The 22,245-nt window shown below is 41.9% G+C and overlaps 1 protein-coding gene across 1 annotated transcript in view; it reads right to left on the reverse strand.

The window, feature by feature from the left end:
- Positions 1–11,442: 11,442 nt before the first annotated feature.
- LOC311506189 (retinoic acid receptor alpha-A-like) overlaps positions 11,443–22,245 on the reverse strand; it is a gene marked incomplete at its 3' end in the record, with an annotated part of 27,529 nt that continues 16,726 nt past the window's right edge. The window contains exons 10-12 of the mRNA XM_084570066.1: positions 12,359–12,682; positions 11,854–11,985; positions 11,443–11,774 (exon numbers count right to left, since the gene is read on the reverse strand). Of these exons, the coding sequence (XP_084426192.1) occupies positions 11,443–11,774; positions 11,854–11,985; positions 12,359–12,682 (788 nt within the window). The remainder of the gene's footprint in view (positions 11,775–11,853; positions 11,986–12,358; positions 12,683–22,245) is intronic.

Below are 22,245 nucleotides of genomic sequence, written 5' to 3' on the forward strand. Positions count from 1 at the left end.
GAATTGATGTGGACGGCGCTGTTGAAAACTTGTCTTGGTCATAATGTTATGCCTGATCATCAGAATGCCAAAACGTATGTAGAGGCCAAAGTGTGAAAAACAAGATATTTGGTCAACACTTTTTTTTATACTTCTTCTTCTTTCTCCGAAATGGGCAGCTCCAACTACATTTAAATAATGTTCCAGTAAAGCGTCGGCGTGAGAGTGCTACTTGTTGCCCGCCTTCGGTTTGGCACAGAAAAGCTTTACGTCTGGTATTCTGTCCCTCAGTTTTGTTTTGTCAGTATATTTTGCACTTGAGATTTGATATGTGACAGATTCTTATTATTTCTCTCTCGGTTAATCTGGCAAATGTGCCTTTAACCCTTGTGCATTGGGGATGAAAACAGCCACTTGGAGTCACTTTTTGCTCTTAATTTGACCATAACTTTCACTCTATTGCAGCAAATGGAGTGCTTTTTGGCAAGGAACCTTAATTTTACATCAGTTTTGAAAATATGATCTAAAAATTTTCAATAGGTCAATAATACACTGTGGGCAAATTTACTACCCTCACACTTCTGAAGTCAGCCCTGCAGTCTCTACCTTAACCCTGTCCTCTCCAACACCCCCTCTCCCCACCACCACCACCACCACCACCACACACACAAACACCCCCACCCACACACACACACACACACCTGCACCCACACACACTAATATTCTCATAAACTCCATATATCAAATACAGAAACTAAGCTTTTGCCTATGTAATGAATAAATGGTGCGATTTGTTGGTCAACAGTTAAATTGCCTAATCTGAGCCCTTCTGAACTGGGGAAATCACCAGGATTGTAAAATGCATTGTTATATAGTTTTATGTCTGTGCATACAAATAATGCGGTTTTAATGGGAGTCAATGGGGCAAAAACAGCCACCAACGCTATGAAAGGGAGTTTTATTGAAAATCTGATGCTGCACAAAAACTAAATATGCATAAAAGTCAATGATGTTACTAATCTTTGACATATCCAAGACTGCAATAACAGGTAAAAAATCTCCTGTCTCCGATCATTTTTTATATTGAATATAGGTCATTATGTGTGTATTTTTCCCCATATCAGTGACTTTTTTATTTTTTTTTAAATTGGCAACTAAAGGGTTAAAATTTAGATATTTTTTTTTTTTTTTAATATTTAGTAGTTTTGATCAGGACGCAAGTTGATTAACAGATTTAAACAAAAAAAGTTTTAAAAAATATTTATCCGATATATTTTTACAGCAGTCAAAGTTAGTGGCTGTTTTCAGCCACCAACGCTATGAAAGGAAGTTTTACTGAAAATCTGATGCTGCACAAAAACTAAATATGCTTCAAAGTCAATGATGTTACTAACCTTTGACATATCCAAGACTGTCATAACAGGTAAAAAATCTCCCATCTCCGATCATTTTTTTATTTTGTGTTATTCCCCACCCAAAATCAGTGACTTTACTTTTGAAATTGGCACTTAAAGGGTTAAAATCCTTTTTTTTTTTGAGGACTGAAGTTAATTAACAGATTTATGCAAAAGAATTAGAAAAAAACATTTATCTGATATATTTTTACAGCAGTTAAACGTTAGTGGCTGTTTTCAGCCACCAATGCAATGAAAGGGTAGTGTTTTTTAACGGTACACAAGGGTTAAGAGAAGTGTATTGTATTTGAGTTCGTTGACAATCACCGCTATCTAGTGGCCGATAGCGGAAGCAGGAAGTGAGTTTATATCAGGAGCGAGAGTTCAGCTGAGTTCTCAAAAACATGTCGGCCCTGTGTGTCGTGTCTGCTGATTTCCTCACCTGTTGATCAGTTATTTTACAAATGGCAATACTTTCGAATGTGGTATTTATGTTTTTACACTGAAACGGAATGCTCTTTATTCTGTTTCTGTTGTTACAGAGTTACAAATGAGAAATTATACACCAGTAAAGCGCAGAAGAATGCGAGTCTCACGAGTGATTACCGAAGCCATTTGTGTTTAGCTCACTGCATAAGCTAAAGCACTCCATTTAGCTGAGGGCAGAAGAGTAAAAAGATTATTTATTTTGAGTGCATCGTCGGGGTCCTGAGACACACCACGCCAGTGAAGGCAGACATGTCCAAGCATGGAGACACCACTCCGCTCTCCCAACTGGAAGTCAGGTCAAAGTGCAGCTCAGCTTCGTCACACCGGTCAAGTAGAAAGCATGAGCCAACGCTGAAGCTACCTGTGCCTGGGCAAAGTACGGCAAGCACCAAACAGACATGGAGAAGACTCAACTGGATGCTACTGTAAACGCCCTGAAGCAAGAGGGAGAGGCAGAAGCAGCGCTCGCAGCAGCAAGGGTCTTGGAGGCTGCATTTTTGGACCAAGCAGAGCTTGTGGAGCCACCAGACTATCCTGCAACAATAGCCACGGCTGCCAGTCGCACTCAAGAATATGTAAATACCCACTTCCATAATGACACTAATATGGTAGACGAGACAAAACCTGACAAAGAACAAAAGTGGGACATAAACAACCATAAAGATCTTAAATGTTTACGGCAGAGACTGGAAAGGAATTATTGCTCACCAGAAGCCATCAAAGCTTCTCTTTTCAGGTGCCTGGAAAGCTTTCCCAAAGCTGGGTCTAAACCACTGACTGTATAATGTCAACTCCCCGTCAGTCCTTTACAACTGAAGAAGCTAATCTTGATGTAACGTCTTCAAGAACGTCCAGTTGCTTTTCTTTAATGTGTCTGATTATATTATCTGCTGTTGACAGCAATCTGGTGGTTCTGCTTTCCTTCTTCATATAACAAACATTATTTTTTGGTGCTTTTAGCAAAATTCTTAATCACTCCTTAGAACATGATAAAGGTCATCCAGATTTGTTTTGACACTTTGACTACATATAATGAGAAGATAAACGAACCCACGAGAGGATTACATATTCTCTCAGTGAGATATTTGAGTGTATCTAAAATACCGGGAATCAAGCCCAGGTCCACTGCTATGCTCACCACTATACCAACGCTGCCTCAAAGTAAAGCAGGAATGACTCACAACTGCGAATCAGTTCCCATCAAGTTGAGTCATAAATGCCAAAAAATGTCTTACCAGAACAGACGACACCAGCATCCTCACTATGTCCGCAGTTGTGTGCTCCAAATCCTCTGTGCTGACAATGACTTAGAGAACTCTCACTTCCTGAACAGGCTACATCATCAAGCCAGATATTTCCAATTCCTTTACCAAAGGAGGCCGATTGTGTGGCACTTTGTGCCGCCCCACAGCCCAACTGTCTACAAACCACTGTAGCATCATTTACGTCCCAGCTGTCATCACAGACTGTTCCCCAGGAACCACTGTGGTAGAGCATCGAGTCGACCCAGATCCAGACAGTCTGATCTGGGTAGCTATGAGACACAGAACACATAGTTTATAATATTTCAATATTTTAAGTACACAACTTGATATATCTGACATATAAATGTATATATTTCATATTCTAGTTTTATTGTTGTGGTTCTATTTTGTTTGTGTAGCGTTGTCTCTATTGGGTTGACACCTGCCAAAAAAAAAAGAAAAAAGAAAAAAAAGACAGAGACTACAGTGTTTTAGCTAGCTGTCAGCTGTTGTAGCCAGTCCATCTATCTATGAATACAGTCCAATCAGTAATCAAGCCATGTTCCATCGAGCACTGGTGACCTGCACTTTTGGGGTGATTTCCATGTGGCTACAAATGGTCCAGATTATTCTGGAGGATCTGAAAGCATTCTGGCAGGACTTGCACTAATGTCCTTTCATCATACATAACATGTTTTCATTTATGCTTTGTTGGGGCATCTAGTTAGGTAACAATCCAGATTTCTGCAAAATCCAACTTGTCAGGAACACCTGGATGTACTGGCCAACTTGTCCATGGAGAAGAACATCCTTGATTTCAGTGAGGGTAACTGATCATTTTCTTACTTTGAGGTGGGCAATCTCTTCACACCAAATTGTTCTAGTCAGTGTGTCAATGTTGGTACGAGGAACTGGTTGAGGAGGACCCAAATGCAAGACACACAGTCCAGAGAGGCAGGCTGATCAACTCAAAGTGTAATTTAATGGCAACTTACGAAACAAAACTTAAGGCACTGCAGGGAGGGCAGGATATCAAAAAATATAACTCCACATGGCAAAGTCCAACATCAACCAGACAGGAGTAGCAGAACAGACAACTTGACATTGAACAAAGGGAAAGGCAGGGTTACATACACTCACACATAAGGGCTGATGGAATAACGGGAAACAGGTGAGACCGATGAGGGGAGGAGCATGCAGACAAAAGACACAAGGCAAGGCAGGTGAGCAGAATCACAAAGGCGAGAACAGAGACAGGAAGTAAAACTTAAAACCAACAAGAAAACTGATTACAAAATAAAGCAGGAAACAAACAGGGTCACAGAAAACATCCAGAACTCAGAACCATGACAAATGTCAAGTTAGCATGGTTTTTATTTATCCATTGAATGGGTTGTCTTAGCCATCATTGCCAACATTGCCCACTCTAAGAGCAGGAGTTGCCTCTAGGGATGTCCCGATTAAGTTCTTTTGCCCCCGATCCGATCCAAGTCCCGATCTGGTTTTAAATTAACGCAATTTCCTCCTCTGGAGATTCAGAAAGGCTTTTCTTATCTTCTTTGTATTCTCCAAGACCTGGATTGTGTGCACTGTCAAAGCCAATGTAGCACAGAGAAGGTAGCTCATACCTTGGCTCCAGAAGCTCCTACAGACAGTGAAAACGTATGTTCTCTTCTCAAAAATGTTCTGGTTGACCAACCCAATAAACTCTGCAACCCTCTCTTTAGAAGAACAAACATTCACACAATTTTTTAATAGGAGTCCACACATTTTCACTTCCTCTTTCCATGACGGACTGCGAATTTTTCTGAAAATGACCTTCAGACTATATGCACAACCAATAGTACATGACACAACCCAACTTTCTGTATAGTACATGATCGTTAACTCAGTCCCGGGCATCATCGCACACTGCTCCCCAGGCACTGTTGTGGTATATTTCTCTCCAAGTCAGTCAGCCCAGATCCAGCTAATCTGTTAATATCTCCAAATCATTCATAAAAACCTACAAGGAATACTAGAGCAACTAGAGTAACATGAGAAATTACTGACCTGTCGTGTTTAAAGCTGAGGTGAAGAGAAAGGAAACTAGAGGAGAGAAACAAAAATGACATTGTATGAGATGTAGATGCTATTCTATCACTTTCAACACATTATCCAATTTCCCTTAAGAGATTAATTATACAGAGACAAATATAATGCATGGGAATTGACTTTTTATAATTATATGCTAGAGAAATATAATTTGCACTATTTACCAAAGTTGACAATTGTTACACCCTTGACCAAAGTCCAGTTTTCTCTCATTGTACCAACACTCAGGTGATAGTTAGATCCAGTCATTATCATAACACGCTCGATTCATGCAGCAAAATTACATTATAAACTGCAGGTTGTTTTGGTATGAAAAGTAATTCTGATTTGGCGATGTACATACAGTACAGGAACATTAACTGTGTCACAAAAACCATGACCAGAGAGGCAGTGATCATGTTTTACTGCAGATAAGAATAAACGTCAGTGTGGTTCATGACCCAATCACCCTGTTCTCTTAAGCCAGTCACCCTCATATACAGATCCAAGATCATGAAGTGCTTCGAGCGGCTGGTCATGCAGAACATCAAATCCATCCTCCCTCCCTCCCATGACCCGTACCAGTTCGCGTACAGGCCAAACAGGTCCACGGAGGATGCTATCTCCACCGCTCTCCACCCAGCACTCACCCACCTGGACTCAAAGAACTCAGCATTTAACACAATCATTCCCCAGCAACTCATACCAAAACTGAGCCACCTCGGATTAAAAACCTCCGTCTGCAACTGGGTGCTGGACTTTCTCACAGGGAGGCCACAAACCGTGCGGGTGGACAGCAACACCTCAAAGACCATCACGCTGAGCACATGAGCTCCACAAGGGTGTGTGCTCAGCCCGCTGCTCTTCACCCTGTTAACCCACGACTGTGTTCCAACCTACAGCACCAACCACATCATCAAGTTTGCGGATGACACAACTGTGGTGGGCCTCATCACCAACAACGATGAAGCCAACTACAGAAGAGAGGTGAGCCTACTGGTGCAGTGGTGTAAAGACAACAACCTCATCCTCACTGTGGAGAAAACAAAAGAGATTGTTGTCGACTTCAGGAGAGGTCACCCCAAGCATCCCCCTGACCATCGAAGGTGCTGCTGTGGAGAGGGTGAGCAGCACCAAGTTCCTGGGGGTGCACATCTCAGAAGACCTTTCCTGGACTAATAACACAACATCACTAGCCAAGAGGGCTCAGAAACGCCTCTACTTTCTCCGGAAACTACGAAGAGCACAAGTTCCGCCCTCCATCATGTGTTCTTTCTACCGGGGCACCATTGAGAGTGTCCTCACTGGCTGCACTGCCTCCTGCCGAAAGACTCTGCAACGCATAGTGAACACAGCCAGCAAGATCATCTGTGCCCCCTGCCCTCCCTCACAGACATTTTCCACACCCGCCTCACTCGCAGAGCCACCAGCATTGCCAGTGACCCCTCCTACCCCCTACATCCCCTCTTCAGTCTCCTGCCTTCGGGGAAAAGGTACCGGAGCCTCCGGGCCCGCTCCACCAGACTGCTGAACAGCTTCGTCCATCAGGCTGTCAGGGTGCTGAACTCTGCCCATCTCCCCCCCCCGCCGGACCATAACCCACCCATCACACAGGGACTCTACCTCACCTGCCTTCTGACAGCAATCTGCACCATACTGCACCTTTGCACATTTAAAAAATCCAAGCTGTAACTATACATTGCACTGTTGTACATAGAAATTTCTATTTTCTATTTATTCCCTATATTTATATTATATACAGAATGTTTACATAGCAACTGTTTCACTGCCAACTTCACCCACTTTAGGTCTATTTAGGTTTTTATTTTATTTTATGTATTATTATGTGAGAAAGAGAGAGAAACGTTTTTTTTTATTTTTCTGTATGTTGCAAACGTATTGAGAAATTGACAATAAAAGAAATCTTGAATCTTGAATCTTGAATATACGTGGGAAATCTATTGCAGCCACAATAAGAAAAAAGAAAAAAAAACTATTAGGAAAAACAATAAACTAAATAATAAACTAAATGTGAAATGATTTTGCAAAATTAAAAACTAAAACAGTACAATTTTATATATATTTTGTTTTTTTGCTTCGACACTAGATTCCAAATTCATTTGCATAAATTAGTGCATGCACATGTTACTCACCAAAAAACAGCTTAGGCAGGAATGTCGACATCCTGGATGAAGCAGGTGTTGCAGAGCATCCAGGCTCAGGGTGATTGGTGTCGACACAAGGAGACAGCACAGCAGTACCACTTCCTGATTTTTTGCTTTTGCTCTTGCTGTCACAGTAACTCTCTCACATGTACCTCACACACAAGACTTAAAAGGCAAATAAACTGTTCGTCCCGCTCCCCTCAGGCAGGAGGCTACGGAGCATTAAGAGCAGGACCACCAGACTGAGGAACAGCTTCTTCCCGGAGGCTGTGAGACTGTTGAACGCTGAAAGACCTCCGTAGCCCCCATCCCCCTGCCGCCCCTCCAACAGCCACCCACGGACACATCAGCACAGACTGCAGTTTGTTTTGCACTGTCACTTTAACTCCATTTGTACACTACCTCAATTCATTGCTGTTAAATTCTATGTTGATACTTTTTACCGCCTATATTTATACATTTTTTTATACCTGCTATTTTGTATAATACATGGAAAGCTAATTTTATTCTATATTCTATATTTATACTTTTGTTTTTTTGTTTCTTTACTTATGGCTTGAATCGGGACCAGAGTAACCAATTTCGTTCCTTCCCATGTACCAACATGTGTCGTAATGACAATAAAGAATCCTTGAATCCTTGAATCCTTGAATCCTTGAAAAGAGGAATTTGTTCAGCATTTCACAACCTTGCCTCTGCACCTTTGACACTCACATGTACACCAATCAGCCACAACATTATGACTGACAGGAGAAAGAAATAACATTGATCAGCTTGTGACAATTCAGTGTTTTGCTGGGATGCGGATGTTACTTAGATGTAGCACCCACCTAGACCAGACCAGGCACCCCCACCCCATAGTACTGACACTCCTTGATGGCAGCAGCCATCCCCAGCAGGATGCAGCCTGACACAGGCACACACACAAAAACATTTTAGGAAGAAGTAAAAAAAAAATAATAAAAAAAAAAAAACATGAAAAACTGATTAAGTACCTGTGGGATTACCTACAGAGGCCCCTCCCCTCAACCCATAGGACCCAAACCCCCCCCACTAACAACGTTATGTTGCCAGAAACCACCAGACACCCTCAGAAGGCCCACGTCCATTCTCGGATAAGCCACAACTGTTTTGGATGCACAAGGGAGACATACACAATATTTGGAAGGTGGTCATAATGTTATGCCTGATCGGCGTATATTCATGTAAATGTTTGTTCTAATCGTTTCTTTCCGGTTGGAATAAATATATTTGTTCTATGCATCTCCATCAGATGAGGTGATGAGTTTCCAGAAGTGACAGAAACATGGAAGTAGCAAAACAACAAGTCTTTAATAAGTGTTTGAAAAGATGAACGTAGCTGGAATTGATGTGGACAGCGCCGTTGAAAACTTGTCTTGGTCATAATGTTATGCCTGATCATCAGAATGCCAAAACGTATGTAGAGGCAGAAGTGTAAAAAACAAGATACTTGGCCAACACTTTTTTTTTATACTTCTTCTTTCTCTGAAATGGGCAGCTCTAACTTCATTCAAATAAAGTGCCCATAAAGCGTCGGCGTGAGAGTGCTATGTGTTGCCCGCCTTCGGTTTAGCACAGAAAAGTTTTACGTCTGGTATTCTGTCCCTCAGTTTTGTTTTGTCAGTATATTTTGCACTTGAGATTTGTTATGTGACTGATTCTAGTTATTTCTCTCTCAGTTTATCTGGCAAATGTGCCTTTAAGAGAAGTGTATTGAATTTGAGTTCGTTGACAATCACCGTCATCTCGTGGCGGATAGCGGAAGCAGGAAGTGAGTTTGTATCGGGAGCGAGAGTGCAGCTGAGTTCTCAAAAACATGTCGCCCTGTATGTCGTCTGTTGATTTCCTCACCTGTTGCACTTGAGAAAGGCATAATCTGTAAATTCAGCGCAAAGATGATTGATTATGGATGCATATCAGCCCATTCGTTTGTGTTCTTACGGTCGGCTTGTTATTTAATCGGAGAAAGCTACGTTATCATATACCATTTTGATCGCTATTTGATATGTTAGCTGTTGCTAATGTTAAGACCTAAGATCGTTTTTTTTTTACAAATGGCAATACTTTCGATTATGGTATTTATGTTTTTACACTGAAACTGAATGCTCTTTATTCTGTTTCTGTTGTTACAGATTTACAAATGAGAAATGATACACCAGTAAAGCGCAGAAGAATGCGAGTCTCACGAGTGATTACTGAAGCCATTTGTGTTTAGCTCACTGCATAAGCTAAAGCACTCCATTTAGCTGAGGGCAGAAGAGTAAAAAGATTATTTATTTCGAGTGCATCGTCGGGGTCCTGAGACACACCACGCCAGTGAAAGCAGACATGTCCAAGCATGGAGACACCACTCCACTCTCCCAACTGGAAGTCAGGTCAAAGTGCAGCTCAGCTTCGTCACACCGGTCAAGTAGCTCAACAGCTAGCCTAGCTACAGCAAAAGCATGAGCCAACGCTGAAGCTGCCTGTGCCTGGGCAAAGTACGGCAAGCACCAAATAGACATGGAGAAGACTCAACTGGAGGCTACTGTAAACGCCCTGAAGCAAGAGGGAGAGGCAGAAGCAGCGCTCTCAGCAGCAAGGGTCTTGGAGGCTGCATTTTTGGACCAAGCAGAGCTTGTGGAGCCGTCAGACTTTCCTGAAACAATAGCCACGGCTGCCAGCCGCACTCAAGAATATGTAAATACCCACTTCCATAATGACACTAATATGGTAGACAAGACAAAACCTGACAAAGAACAAAAGTGGGACATAAACAACCATAAAGCAACCCAGAAGCAGGTCTTAAATGTTTATGGCAGAGACTGGAAAGGAATTATTGCTCACCAGAAGCCATCAAAGCTTCTCTTTTCAGGTGCCTGGAAAGCTTTCCTAAAGCTGGGTCTAAACACAGGCACCTCCTGCAAGAGCTTGCAGATCTTCTCCACGAGCTCGAAGTACCAAAAAATGAAGGGCATCTACCAGGCCTCAGCTTTTTCGACACTTCAAGAGGAATAAACCCAATCGTGGAAAAGCTCCCAATTGGCCTATAAGAGTCGTGGGTCAGAGAAGCGTCGAAATATAAGAAAGATCACAAAGCTCACTACCCACCTTTCTCTTATTTTGTCCAGTTTTATTCTGCAGCATTGCACACATGAAAGTAGAAAGACAAACACAGTTCAAAGTCCACGTCACAGCAAACAAAATACAGGTCGGTGCAACTAACAACGAACCTAAAGCTCCCTCTCTCGACCCCAATAAACAGTGTCCAGTATATAAGAAGCCACATTCACTCGCCAAATGTAGAGGGTTTAGAATGAAGACACTGGATGACAGGAAGGGCCTACTCACGGAGTTGTCAATCTGCTACAAGTGTCTCTCATCAACAGAACACAGGGCCAAAAACTGTATCTATCTATGAATATAGTATATATACAGAATCTATCTATGAATACAGTCCAATTACAGTTACAGTCCAATGTGGCTGTAAAATGATCTAGATCGTTCTGGAGAATCTGAATGGATTCTGGCAGGGCTTCCACTAATGTCCTTTCATTATACACTACATGTTTTTATTTTTTATTTTTTATTTTTATTTTTTTTGTATTGTTGGGATGTCCAGTTAGGTAACACTCAACATGAAGGAAAATATCTCACACAAAAATATAAAACCAGCATTAAGTTCAATCTCAGTCCATAGACATCAACAATGCACTTTGAAAATACTTATATGTTAAATGCATGCCCCTGAGAATTTCCAGTATTCTCACAAAGCAAAATACTCGAGATCTATAATAACACAGTGCTACTCTCACTGAGGTTAAATGGGAGAGAGATATTTACACTATAAAATATGAAAAAAATGTAAAATATATGCTAAAAAGAATGAAAACATGTGCACTATCGTCTGCATAGAAATGAAATTCAACGTGACCGGAGCAAATTCCAAATAACAACTGACCACATGCCAGCACCATTACATTCATTGTTTCGCACTCGGTTATTTCCCATTGACTGCAGTGAGTCTATGAATATGCAGTGAATAGTGTGGTTGTATCTTATCAATGGAGACCACTAACGTCACTGGCGAGTGGAAAGCTAATAATTCTGATAAATGTCTTCCTGTTCTCCATAAATATCCAGATTTTCGTCAACGCACGGCTGGCCAAAATTCATATAGGTGCTGTCCTCTTCAAGCATTTCGTCGTCTACAGCAGCATAGATGTCCTCAGCCAACGCCTGGGCAACATAATAAATTCCCCCTTTGGGATTGGTTTCCTGGTCTTCTTCACTCTTCTCATGATCATAATCGTCATCACGCACGTTTCCTTCCACACTGTGTGCTTCATCGTGTCTCACATTGGTGGACATCTCTTCATATTGCTCCTCCTCCTCGATGTTACTGACAGTGCAACTGTTCCTGCGAGTCACTGCAATGAAAGCATGTATCAGTGCGAAAAGAAGTTTATCACTCTGTGTAATGTAATGTCGGCCCTGATGAGCACTAACTTTCGGTTTGGTCGAGGTATTCTAGCTTCGGGGCTTGTCGTCTTCTCTTGAGGACCAGACAGGCCACCACGAGGAGCGGCAGGAGCAGCAACGGAGGTGCAGTGATTGAGGAGACCAGCATCAACAACTGCACTGAGAGAAAAATTGCCCGATTGTCTCCAAGTGTGTAAAAGTTCAGAAATGTAACTTTCTTCTGACCAAATTAAGCGACACAGAGTAGAAAAATTACATTTACTCACAACTCACTCATACTTTCAGATAACTTTGTGCTTTTGATTCAGTATTTCACCAAACCAGTTAGTTAGTTTTGTCTTGCACATACCCTGAGATCTCTACTATGGGTCATACATGTATTAATTGATAGGGAGTTGATTAAATCTTGGGTAGAGATACGTTATGTCGAAAGTATGTGTAGAATTGAATATGTATAGATGACGAGTATTACTGTTGTCCAAATAGTGTTAAAGGTATTGTTTAAGCTTTGTCTTAACTTTAGTCTTCTCACTTTTTATGACGACGTTCACCGTCGCTGTCATGTTCGAAGTGAATTTCCTTGAGGACAGTGTGACTTCATAAACACAGCTGTAGTTGCCTTGGTGTTCATACTCAGCTACAGAGAAACTAAAGGAAGCTGAGTTGTTGACTGCTGGCTGGGTCTTGGTGACGTTGGAGCCAGAGAGGATGAGGGAGAAAACCCCTCCAGGATAGTGGGAGGAAATGGAGCAGGTTAAGACAAAGCTGTGACCCCTGGTGACCTCTGCACTCTCAGGACCCCAGACCGACTCTTGGTTAGCAGACGTCAGGTAGATGCTGGGTTGCTGCAGTGGCACTAGGAAGAAAAACGGGATAAAGACGATGGATGACATTAAGATGGATCAGCTGGTTTGGAGCAAATAAATGTTGTCAAATGTTGGTGGTATGGGTAATAAACAGAACAAAACAAAACCTTGAAGAATAAGAAAAAGCAAAAGATATCATCAAGAAATGAAAAAAGCATGGAGAGAGATATTTGAGCCACGTTTAATGAGTGGGCAAAGCAAAACAAGCACAACAGTGAGGTTAGGGTTAGGTGCAGTGATTGTTTTTTGTTTCAAGAGTCAAATAGCCGACGTGTCCCTCGCCCTCTTAGCCCGGCCCTACCTTTAAAACGGACCTTCGTGGAGACTGGAGGGCAACGCAACTCAAGACCTAATCAATCTTGGCAGGGCTGAGTCATAATGGCTGAAATGCCCTATGATCCTAGGGTCCACTACTGATGATGTGTTCCACAACTCGTTTTATTAAATCTTGCATAATCAAACTACTTTCCCCACCAGATGTGCCCTTTTTTACCGATCAAATATGTGAGGGAATATTAATTAACCAATTTATAATATTTTCATACCAGAATCACTTTGTGGGGAACTCTCGACTTTAGTCTTGGCTTTAAACTCTGGCACAGGTATGATCCCTCAGTCCTCTTTAAGGAATTTGGGTTTGGGTCTTTCGTATGAATAAATAATCCACCTAAATATTGAGTGAGCTGACTCCAAGCTATCTCATTAACAGGACTCATGGATATCCTGAGCTTTGGGAGAATCACCGGAGAATAGCAAAACCATAAAGTATATGGCCTTGGAGCTTAGATACACATTCCTGTATTTTTTTCTCCCCCAAAATTTGATCAAAAAGGGAAATTGAGATATTAATCTTGTGAGTCACTTTGCATGGACCTGGGGCCTCATGTACGAAGGTTGTGTGTGTACAAAAACATTCCGTACGTACTCGCTCACGGAAAAGTTCAGATGTATCAAGAGTGAAATGTCCGGGAACTTCTACGTGCCTACGCCAAAGCCATGGCTGGCGTACGCTGGCTTCTACAGATGTTGATCCTTTGGCGACACTTAGAGGTGATGCTGGAAAACTGACATAAGTGTGAAAACAATTAGTCCGATCAATCGGGACTATTGGCTGGCTGGTCGGCCGACCCTGAGCCGAGTCATGCCAGCCGTGTGGGACAGAGTTATCTGCCTTTCAGTCAGGTATATCAAATTCCCAAACAATGCATCTGAACAGGTTGACATTAAAGCGCAATTTGCAGCGGTTTTCTGAATGTAATCGGAGCTATCGACTGCACACACATTGCTATAAAAGCACATTATGAAACATTTTAATTCGATCAGTGTACAGATCATATGTGATGCACAAATGCAATTAACCATTGTGGAGGACAGCGTGCCAAAGACAGTGCACCTCCACTCCAGTGAGTAACGTCTCCAATTCACTTTCTATGAAGTTCTTCTTTTTTCCCGTCTCACTCATTCTTATGTTTCATTTTCTGATCGTGCAGCGAGGGGAATCGCAGGTGCTGGGTCAATTTAAATGTAATTTGCATATTCAAAAGGGGCGTGAACAGGGAGGGGTCGGGTACAACGTGCGCTCGATTGGGATGTACAAAGGAAATGTGCTTCTGGATCTGAGCGTGCGCCACGTTTTAGAAGGAAATACACACAAGGCTTTGTACATGAGGCCCCTGAAGTTTTAATCTCAAACACTTTGTTCATAGAAATATTGGTGCAATCCCTCATTAACAAACGTGACAGCAAAGATACAGAAGTTAGTTAGGGTTAGAGTTTGATGTTGATATATGCATTTAGTCTTTGTATTTTTGTTTTTTACAATTGTTTCAGTATATTAATACAACTTAAAGAGAAATCAGGACTGGAAATAGAACTATTCCTCTTACCAATAACGGAGAGTTTGACAGAGTTACTCTGTGGGGAGTTGAAGTCTTGACCTGAAACCCTTGTCTGATACTGACACTGGTATGATCCCTCACTATCAAAGTTGACATTGGAGATACTGAAGGTAGAAGAGTTAGTATTAGATCTTTGGGTCTCTCTGAAGGAACCTGGGGTCTTCTGCAGAATGAATGTTCCCCCTAAATGCTGAGTTGAGACTGAACAAGTGATGCCAATGTGCAGACCCCAGATAACTTCACCAACAGGACTCATGGAGATTGTGGGCTTTGGAAGAATCACTGAAAATAAAAAAGTATTAGAAAAATGTTGGCCACACTTTATATTATATACTGTGTGTTTTAAGTTTTTGCCATATTTATTCATATCAGTTGTGATTATTTTTTCAAATTAACAATAGAATCTGAATGAGGAAATGCAGTTTTTACCAGTTACAGAGAGTCGGATAGAGTCACTGGACGAGGACAGGAATGCTTTATCCCAACCGCTTATTCGAAGTTGACACTGGTATGATCCCCCATTATCGAAGGTCACTCCTTGGATATTGAAGGTAGCAGAGTTGCCGCTTGATTGTTTTTCCTGACTTAATGAGCTCGACGTCTTCTTGAGGATGAATGTTCCTTGTGAAATATCAGCTGAGACTGAACAAGTAAAGCCAACATTCTGACCCCAAGTAATTTGACCATAAGGATTCATCGAGAGACTGGGTCTTGGAAGGCCTGTTGAAAAGCATCACAACATCACAATGAACATAATTATATACTGTTGACAATAATATGGTGGTTTTGCTTTCCTTCTCCATATAAGAAGGCTCTTTGGTGCTTTGGTGGTCGATGAACATGGAGAATGTCTTCCAGATTTGTAAACTTGTAGACCATACATCTCTTTGGTATTTTCTTGTTTTATGCATTGAAGAACAATATTGAAGACATCAGACCTGAGAAATAAATGGTTCCTATGACACTTCAGAATCATTGACTACATACAGGAAGAAGACAGATGCACCCATCCAGAAGCTCGGTGTGGGGTCTCAGGCCGTCACCATATTGGCAGAGTTAGAATCCAGCAAGAGGAACCACTCTGCTTTATTTTTTATACAACCATGTGTATTTTCGCTGTAATGGGCGTTGTAACATGGGTCTCTACAGGGACTGACTCGCCTTTGAAGCCAGGCGTGGTTGACACATTCTACAATGACATGCTATACCATCTGGTCTGAGCTAAATGGATGCAACACTTTTCAGCAGCCAAAAGCCAAAATATACCTCCAGGCAATGTTGACACAGTTTGAACAAGAATCAGAGAGAGGCAGTGCTACATGACAGCGATGACCTGGCCTCCACAATCAACCATAGCCTACTAAACCCATTTTATGAAGACATGAAGACTTTCATGAAGTCTTCATGTCTTCATAAAATAAAATAAAATCTTTGGATGTATAGGTGTGCAAATACTTTAGACTGTTATGATAGGAAGAATAATTATGTTAATGTTATTTTATTTTCTTCTTAGTAGTCTCCACACAAAAGTATACAGTGGGCCATCCCACATTGGTTTACATGAGTGTGTTTTATTCAATTAAGTCCCTACTCATGGTGACATCCTGCAATTAATCCTGCTCAGGCATGGTAGATACACCATGCCTGAGCAGGTTCCCTATCACGCTGAGTCAACGAAATGCTGAAAAGAAAAAGTGTCTTACCAGAACAGACGACACCAGCATCCTCACCATGGTTACAGTTGTGTGATCCTGCATGCTGACACTGAGTTAGAGAGCTCTCTGTTCCTGAACAGGCCACATCATCGAGCCAGATATTTCCAGTTCCTTGACCAAAGGAGGCTGATTGTGGGGCATTCTTTGCCGGCCCACAGCCCAACTGTCTACAAACCACTTTAGCATCATTTAAGTCCCAGTCATCATCACACACTGTTCCCCAGGAGCCACTGTGGTAGATTTCAACTCTTCCAGAGCATCGAGTCGACCCAGATCCAACCAGTCTGATCTGGGTAGCTATGAGACACAGAACAAATAGTTTATCATAATTCAGTATTTTACTCAGAACACAACTTGATATATCCGACATATGAATATATACATTTCATGTATATACTAGTTTTCATTGTTGTGATTCTATTTTAGTTGTGTATACTTTTCTCCATTGGGGTGACACCATACTAAAGAAAGAAAGAAAGTAGCAAAGACAGGGACCACAGTCTTTAGCTAGCGGTCAGTGACTGTCACCCTTGTAGCCAGTCTGTCTCTCTATGAATATTTGCCCATCAGTAATCAATCCATGTCACAGCGAGCACTGCTGGCCTGCACCGTTGGGCTGATGTTAGTGTGGCTGCAAATGGCCCAGACTGTTAATTTCTTGTCCGAACTGCGGATGCATCGACGCAATCTGAGTGAATTCTGGCAGAGCTAGCACTAATGTTGTTTCATTGTACAAAACCTGTTTTTTACATATTTTGTTAGGACATCTAGTTATGTATCTAGAAAGATAATTCTGCAAAATACAACTTGTCAGGAACACCTGGATGCACTAGGCAACATAAGAACATGCCTGATTTTCAATGAGAGGATGAACTGATCATTTTGTTGCTTTGAGGTGGGCACACTGTTCAAGAACTGGTTGTGGAGGACCCAAACGCAAGACGCACCATCCAGAGAGGCAGGCTGACCAACTCAAAGTGAAATTTAATGGCAGCCTACGAAACAGAACTTAAGGCGCTGCAAAAACAGGTACGATCCAGAAGCCAAGAATACGAGGAACTGAACAGGGGCACTCACAGGGGTAAATTCACAGCACAGGGATAACGGTACAGAAAACAATCCAATAACAACTTGACAGGGGAAACAGAACTGACAACTTGACATTGAACAAAGTGAAAAGGCAGGGTTATATACACTCACACACAATGGCTGATGGAATAACGGGAGACAGGTGAGACCAATGAAGGGAGGAGCATGCAGACAAAAGACACAAGGCAAGACAGGTGAGCGGAATCACAGGAACAGAGATAGGCCAAACGTCCACGTTGCATTACGACAAAGTGCTTTTTTTGTTTGGGGGGGCGGTGAAGCTAGCCAACCGCAATTAAAACAGAAGAGGAAGAAGAAGTTTTTACGCTACAGGGAAGTGGTTTTGATTTAGCAGATAATAAATGGCTACAATAGATCAGGTTGGGGTGAACCCCGATACGATCCAGTTATTTTAAAAATGCCTGGATCGGGACATCCCTAGACACCACTGCTGCAACCTTATATTTTATAAATGCGATCCATCAATCTATAAATCCCTAGATCGTATTTTATTACATCTGGCACAAATGTCTTCTTGAACTTGAGGGCAAACTGATTAAGAAGTAGTGGTCCACCCATTTTCACTTCCTCTTTCCATGATGGTAGATTTTTCTGATACTGGGCTTCACCTTGTGATGAATTTCTCTCTATCAGACCTCTGTACTACTCTGGAAACGGTCTTTAAAAGTCTTTATGCTGAAAACGGCAGATTTCTCCATAATTCTCATCGAAATTATATTTTTTTTTTTCACACACAACCCAACTTTCTATAGTACATGAGCATCATTGCTGTCCTAGGCATCATCGCACACTGCTCCCCAGGCACTGCTGTGGTACATTTCTCTCCCAGTCAGTCAGCCCAGATCCAGCTAATATGTCAATATCTCCAAATAATTCATAAAAACCTACGAGGAATAAAGCAACCGCATGGAACACACGAGAATTTACTGACCTGCAGTGGATAAAGTTGAAGTGAAGAGAAAGGAAACTAGAGGAAAGAAAAAAAAAGAGATTATATAAGATGTAGATGCTATTCTATCTCCTTCAACACATTATCCAGTTTCCTTTAATACATTAATTATACAGAGACAATTAAAATGCGTAGGAACTGACTTTTTATCAATATCATTTACACTGTTTACCAAAAATGGCCAATTGTTACACCCTTGACCAGTTTTTGGGTTTTTCCAGTTTTCTCTCATTGTACACTTTCCTGATTCCTGCAGCAAAATTACATTAGAAAATGCAGGTTGTATTTTTGGTATGAAAAGTAATTCTGATTTGGCTATGTACACACAGAACAACAGCACTACTTTTGAAACTAAACTCTCACACTGACGATTATCAGAATCTGACGATCGTAAAGACACAAACCTGTCAGTTTAAAAGTTATTTATGGAGAGATCTTGTTTAATCAGGGTCTGCATCAAGAGTTAGTTTGCAAAGACTCATAAATGTGATTCTAAATAATTAACTTATGACACGTGAATAATTCCAAACTCACTCTTATGAACATTAAGAATTCACTGTGTCACGAAAACCACGACCAGACAGGCACTGATCGTGTTTTACTGCAGATAAGAATGACCACACTGTAATCTTAAGGCAGTCACCCTCATGTACATGGGAAATAATATATCTATTGCAGCCACAGTAAACTAAATTCCAAATTCATTTGCATAAATTAATGCATGCACGTTACTTACCAAAAAACAGCTTGGTAGGTAGGCATTTTGACATCCTGGATGAAGCAGGTGCAGAGCATCCAGTTCTGAGGGTGGTTGGTGTTGACACAGGGAGGCAGCACAGCAGTACCACTTCCTGATTTTCTGCTTCTGCTTTCGTTGTCACAAGTAGCTCTCTCACATGTACCTCGCACACAAGACTTAAAAGACAAATGAAGAGGAATTTGTTCCGATTGCATTTCACAACCCTGCCTCTTGCTTTACATGTACACAGATCAGTCACTTAGACATGCAGCACCCACCTAGACCAGACCAGGCACCACCACCCCATAGCAAGGACACTCCTTGATGCAACCACAAAAATGGTTTAGGAACAATTTATAAAACATGAAGAACAGCAGAAGTTGTTGACCTGGCCTCCAAATTCCCTAGATCCCAAACTGAAGCATCTGTTAGATGCACTGGAACAAGCCTGATTCCCAAAGGCCCCTCCCCTCAACCCACAGATCCAGACCGGCAACCAGATAGTTATACTTTAGGATAAAGAACATACTAACACCAAAGATGAAGCAACAGCCTCAAATCATTTACAACGGAACACGGCAATATGAACAGATTCCTGAACTTTGACTGGTTGCCACGTCCAACAAATCGTGCAACTTGTTTTGGAGCTCCAGTGCCGTGTTGAAGCATCAACCCATCACCTGTGTTTGTTTAGGTGGTTTCTCCTTCCTCAATGTACCCTTGCAGCTCGGCCAAGACATGAGGCAATGAGCACATGAGCAACTCTGAGACAATGTAGCTGGTCATGATTTACTGTGAACAAGGATTTAGCTTTTGATGGGCAGTTACAACCAAGCAAAAATACTATACCTTTCAATGAAACCACACAACCTCAGTTCCTAGCTTGGTTTTACTGAAAGCCAATTAAATGGACCCAGTACACTGCGAAGAGATCAGGTTTTTTTTTTTCCCTCAATTGTGACCAAATGGTCAGTGGGCTGGTATCAGCAACAATAATTGCATCAAAATGTGCATAAGCAGTAGGGTATTAAGTTTTAGTTTAGAGAAGCTCTGGAAGACGACAGAATGCCAAAACGTATGTGTAGAAGAGAGTGTGAAAAGCAAGATATTTCGGCAAAACTTTTTTAAACTTCTTCTTTCTCTGAAATGTACAGCTTTAAACTTCATTTAAATAATATGCAGGCTTTACGTCGGGCTTCTGCAGCACTTTACCGACTATGCTAATTTAATTTCCTTTGACCCCTTTTCAACAGTTTACTCGGGCACACTGGCTCAGTTTACTGTCAGTAATCACAGAGGGAAAACAAATGAACAAGTGTCCGCCCTGTGTCTTTGCATGCATCCGTGAAAAGGAGCTCAGTGAGACAAGTATCAATCAGTCATTTGAGTTTCAGGTAGTCAGCACGCACAGATCCTCCTCACCAGTCTTTTAAGCCTGTAGAAGCTGCTTAGACGAAGGGAGAATCGTCGTTTCAGCTTCTTTTTAAGGCAAACGTAATGGATTAGTCGTCAGCAGCACTGGAGCACCACAGGGCACTGTGCTCTCCCCTCTCGCATTCACCATGTACACCAGTCATGTCACTTGCAGAAGTTCTCAGGTGACACTAAATTTGAGGGGTGTATCAGGGATGGACAGGAGCAGGAGTATAAGAATCCGGTGAACAACTTCGTCTCATGGTGCAAAGCGAACCACCTTCTGATTGTTACAGCTAAAACTATGGAGATGGTGGTAGATTTCTGGAGGTCCAGGCCCCACCTGCAGGGGGTAGAGGTGGTTCAGACCTAGAAGAACCTGGGTCTACAGCTGGATCACAAACTGGACTGGTCGGCTAACATAGACTCAGTGACAAAAAAGGTCAGAGCCGTCTCTGGTTCCTCAGGAGGCTAAGGTTGTTTAATATTTGCAGGAAGCTGCTGGACATGTTCTACCAGACCATCGTTGCCGTTGGCCTCTTCTACGCTGTGGTGTGCTGGGGAAGCAGCACTAAGAAGAAGAAGGACACCTTGCGGGTGGACAAACTGATACAGAAGGCGGGCTCTGTGGTAGGAGCAGAGCTGGAGTCCCTGACATTGGTGGTAGATGCAAGGACAAAATCCGGTCCACCATGAACAAAGTCCACCACCCTCTAGGATGCTATTTCTGTCCTGCATCATGGACAGGTTGAGGAGGTCATTTGTCCCTCAGGCCATATGACTCTAAATAAAGTATCTATCTACTTATCTATCTAGAAATCTATGTTTAAATTGTGCACTGTAACGCTTTCCTTGCACTTTCTGACTTTTGCACATCATCAACATCAACTCAGACACACAATTTAGTCCACATATTTCAGGATATAAGAAGGAAATCATACTTCTTTTATTGAAATCCCTGTATTTTTATACTTTCCAGTGAGCTTTGCCTCACCACACAACAAATGGGACAACACTGAAAGAGATAGAAACAATTTGTACCTGACAGTAGGGACGCTGTAGTGAGGCAGTGACGGACTATGACAGTAAGTGGTGCAGACTATAAAAACAAAATACAACATGTACATTTAGACGTTTGGCAGCGCCTGTGAACGCGGAATAAGACGCTCGCGAGGTTTCAGCGCGACTTCCGCGGAACCGCAACTCTGCTTTGGTTGAAGTCGTCCACCGGGAGGTCGACGAGAATATTGTTAAAAGAAGAATTTCATACGTTTCACAGTTTGCCCGAAGCTACTCTGAGGCGCAGGGGGCTGCACCCGAAAACACAACCCAAGTACACATCTTCCTACGGATAACGATGCAACACGACGCACAAAAATACATTTGCCTCAAGATCTAGAAAATCTCTGTGTTTACATTTTTGATTTCAGTGAAGGAAACTTCAGTTGAGGATTAGTATTTATTTATTTTTTTTCCCTGAAGTGTCTGTGAGGGGTAAAGCTTGGTTTATGCTTTTGCAACGGGTCAACGTAGAGCAGCGGCTACGGCATAGATAGACGCACAAGCATAAATCTAGCTTTAAGAGAAAAAAAAATTTTAAAAAAGGAAGGAAGTTGAGGGAGTGTGTGTGTTTTTGTGAGTGTTGGAGTGAATGGTGTAAACGTGATGGATAGCTGCATCGGGTAAATATAGTATATACACATGTACATTTAGGAAAATAACTTCTTGC

The sequence above is a fragment of the Chelon labrosus genome (genome assembly GCF_963514085.1).
Source record: "Chelon labrosus genome assembly, chromosome: 21".
Taxonomy (NCBI): Eukaryota; Metazoa; Chordata; class Actinopteri; order Mugiliformes; family Mugilidae; genus Chelon; species Chelon labrosus.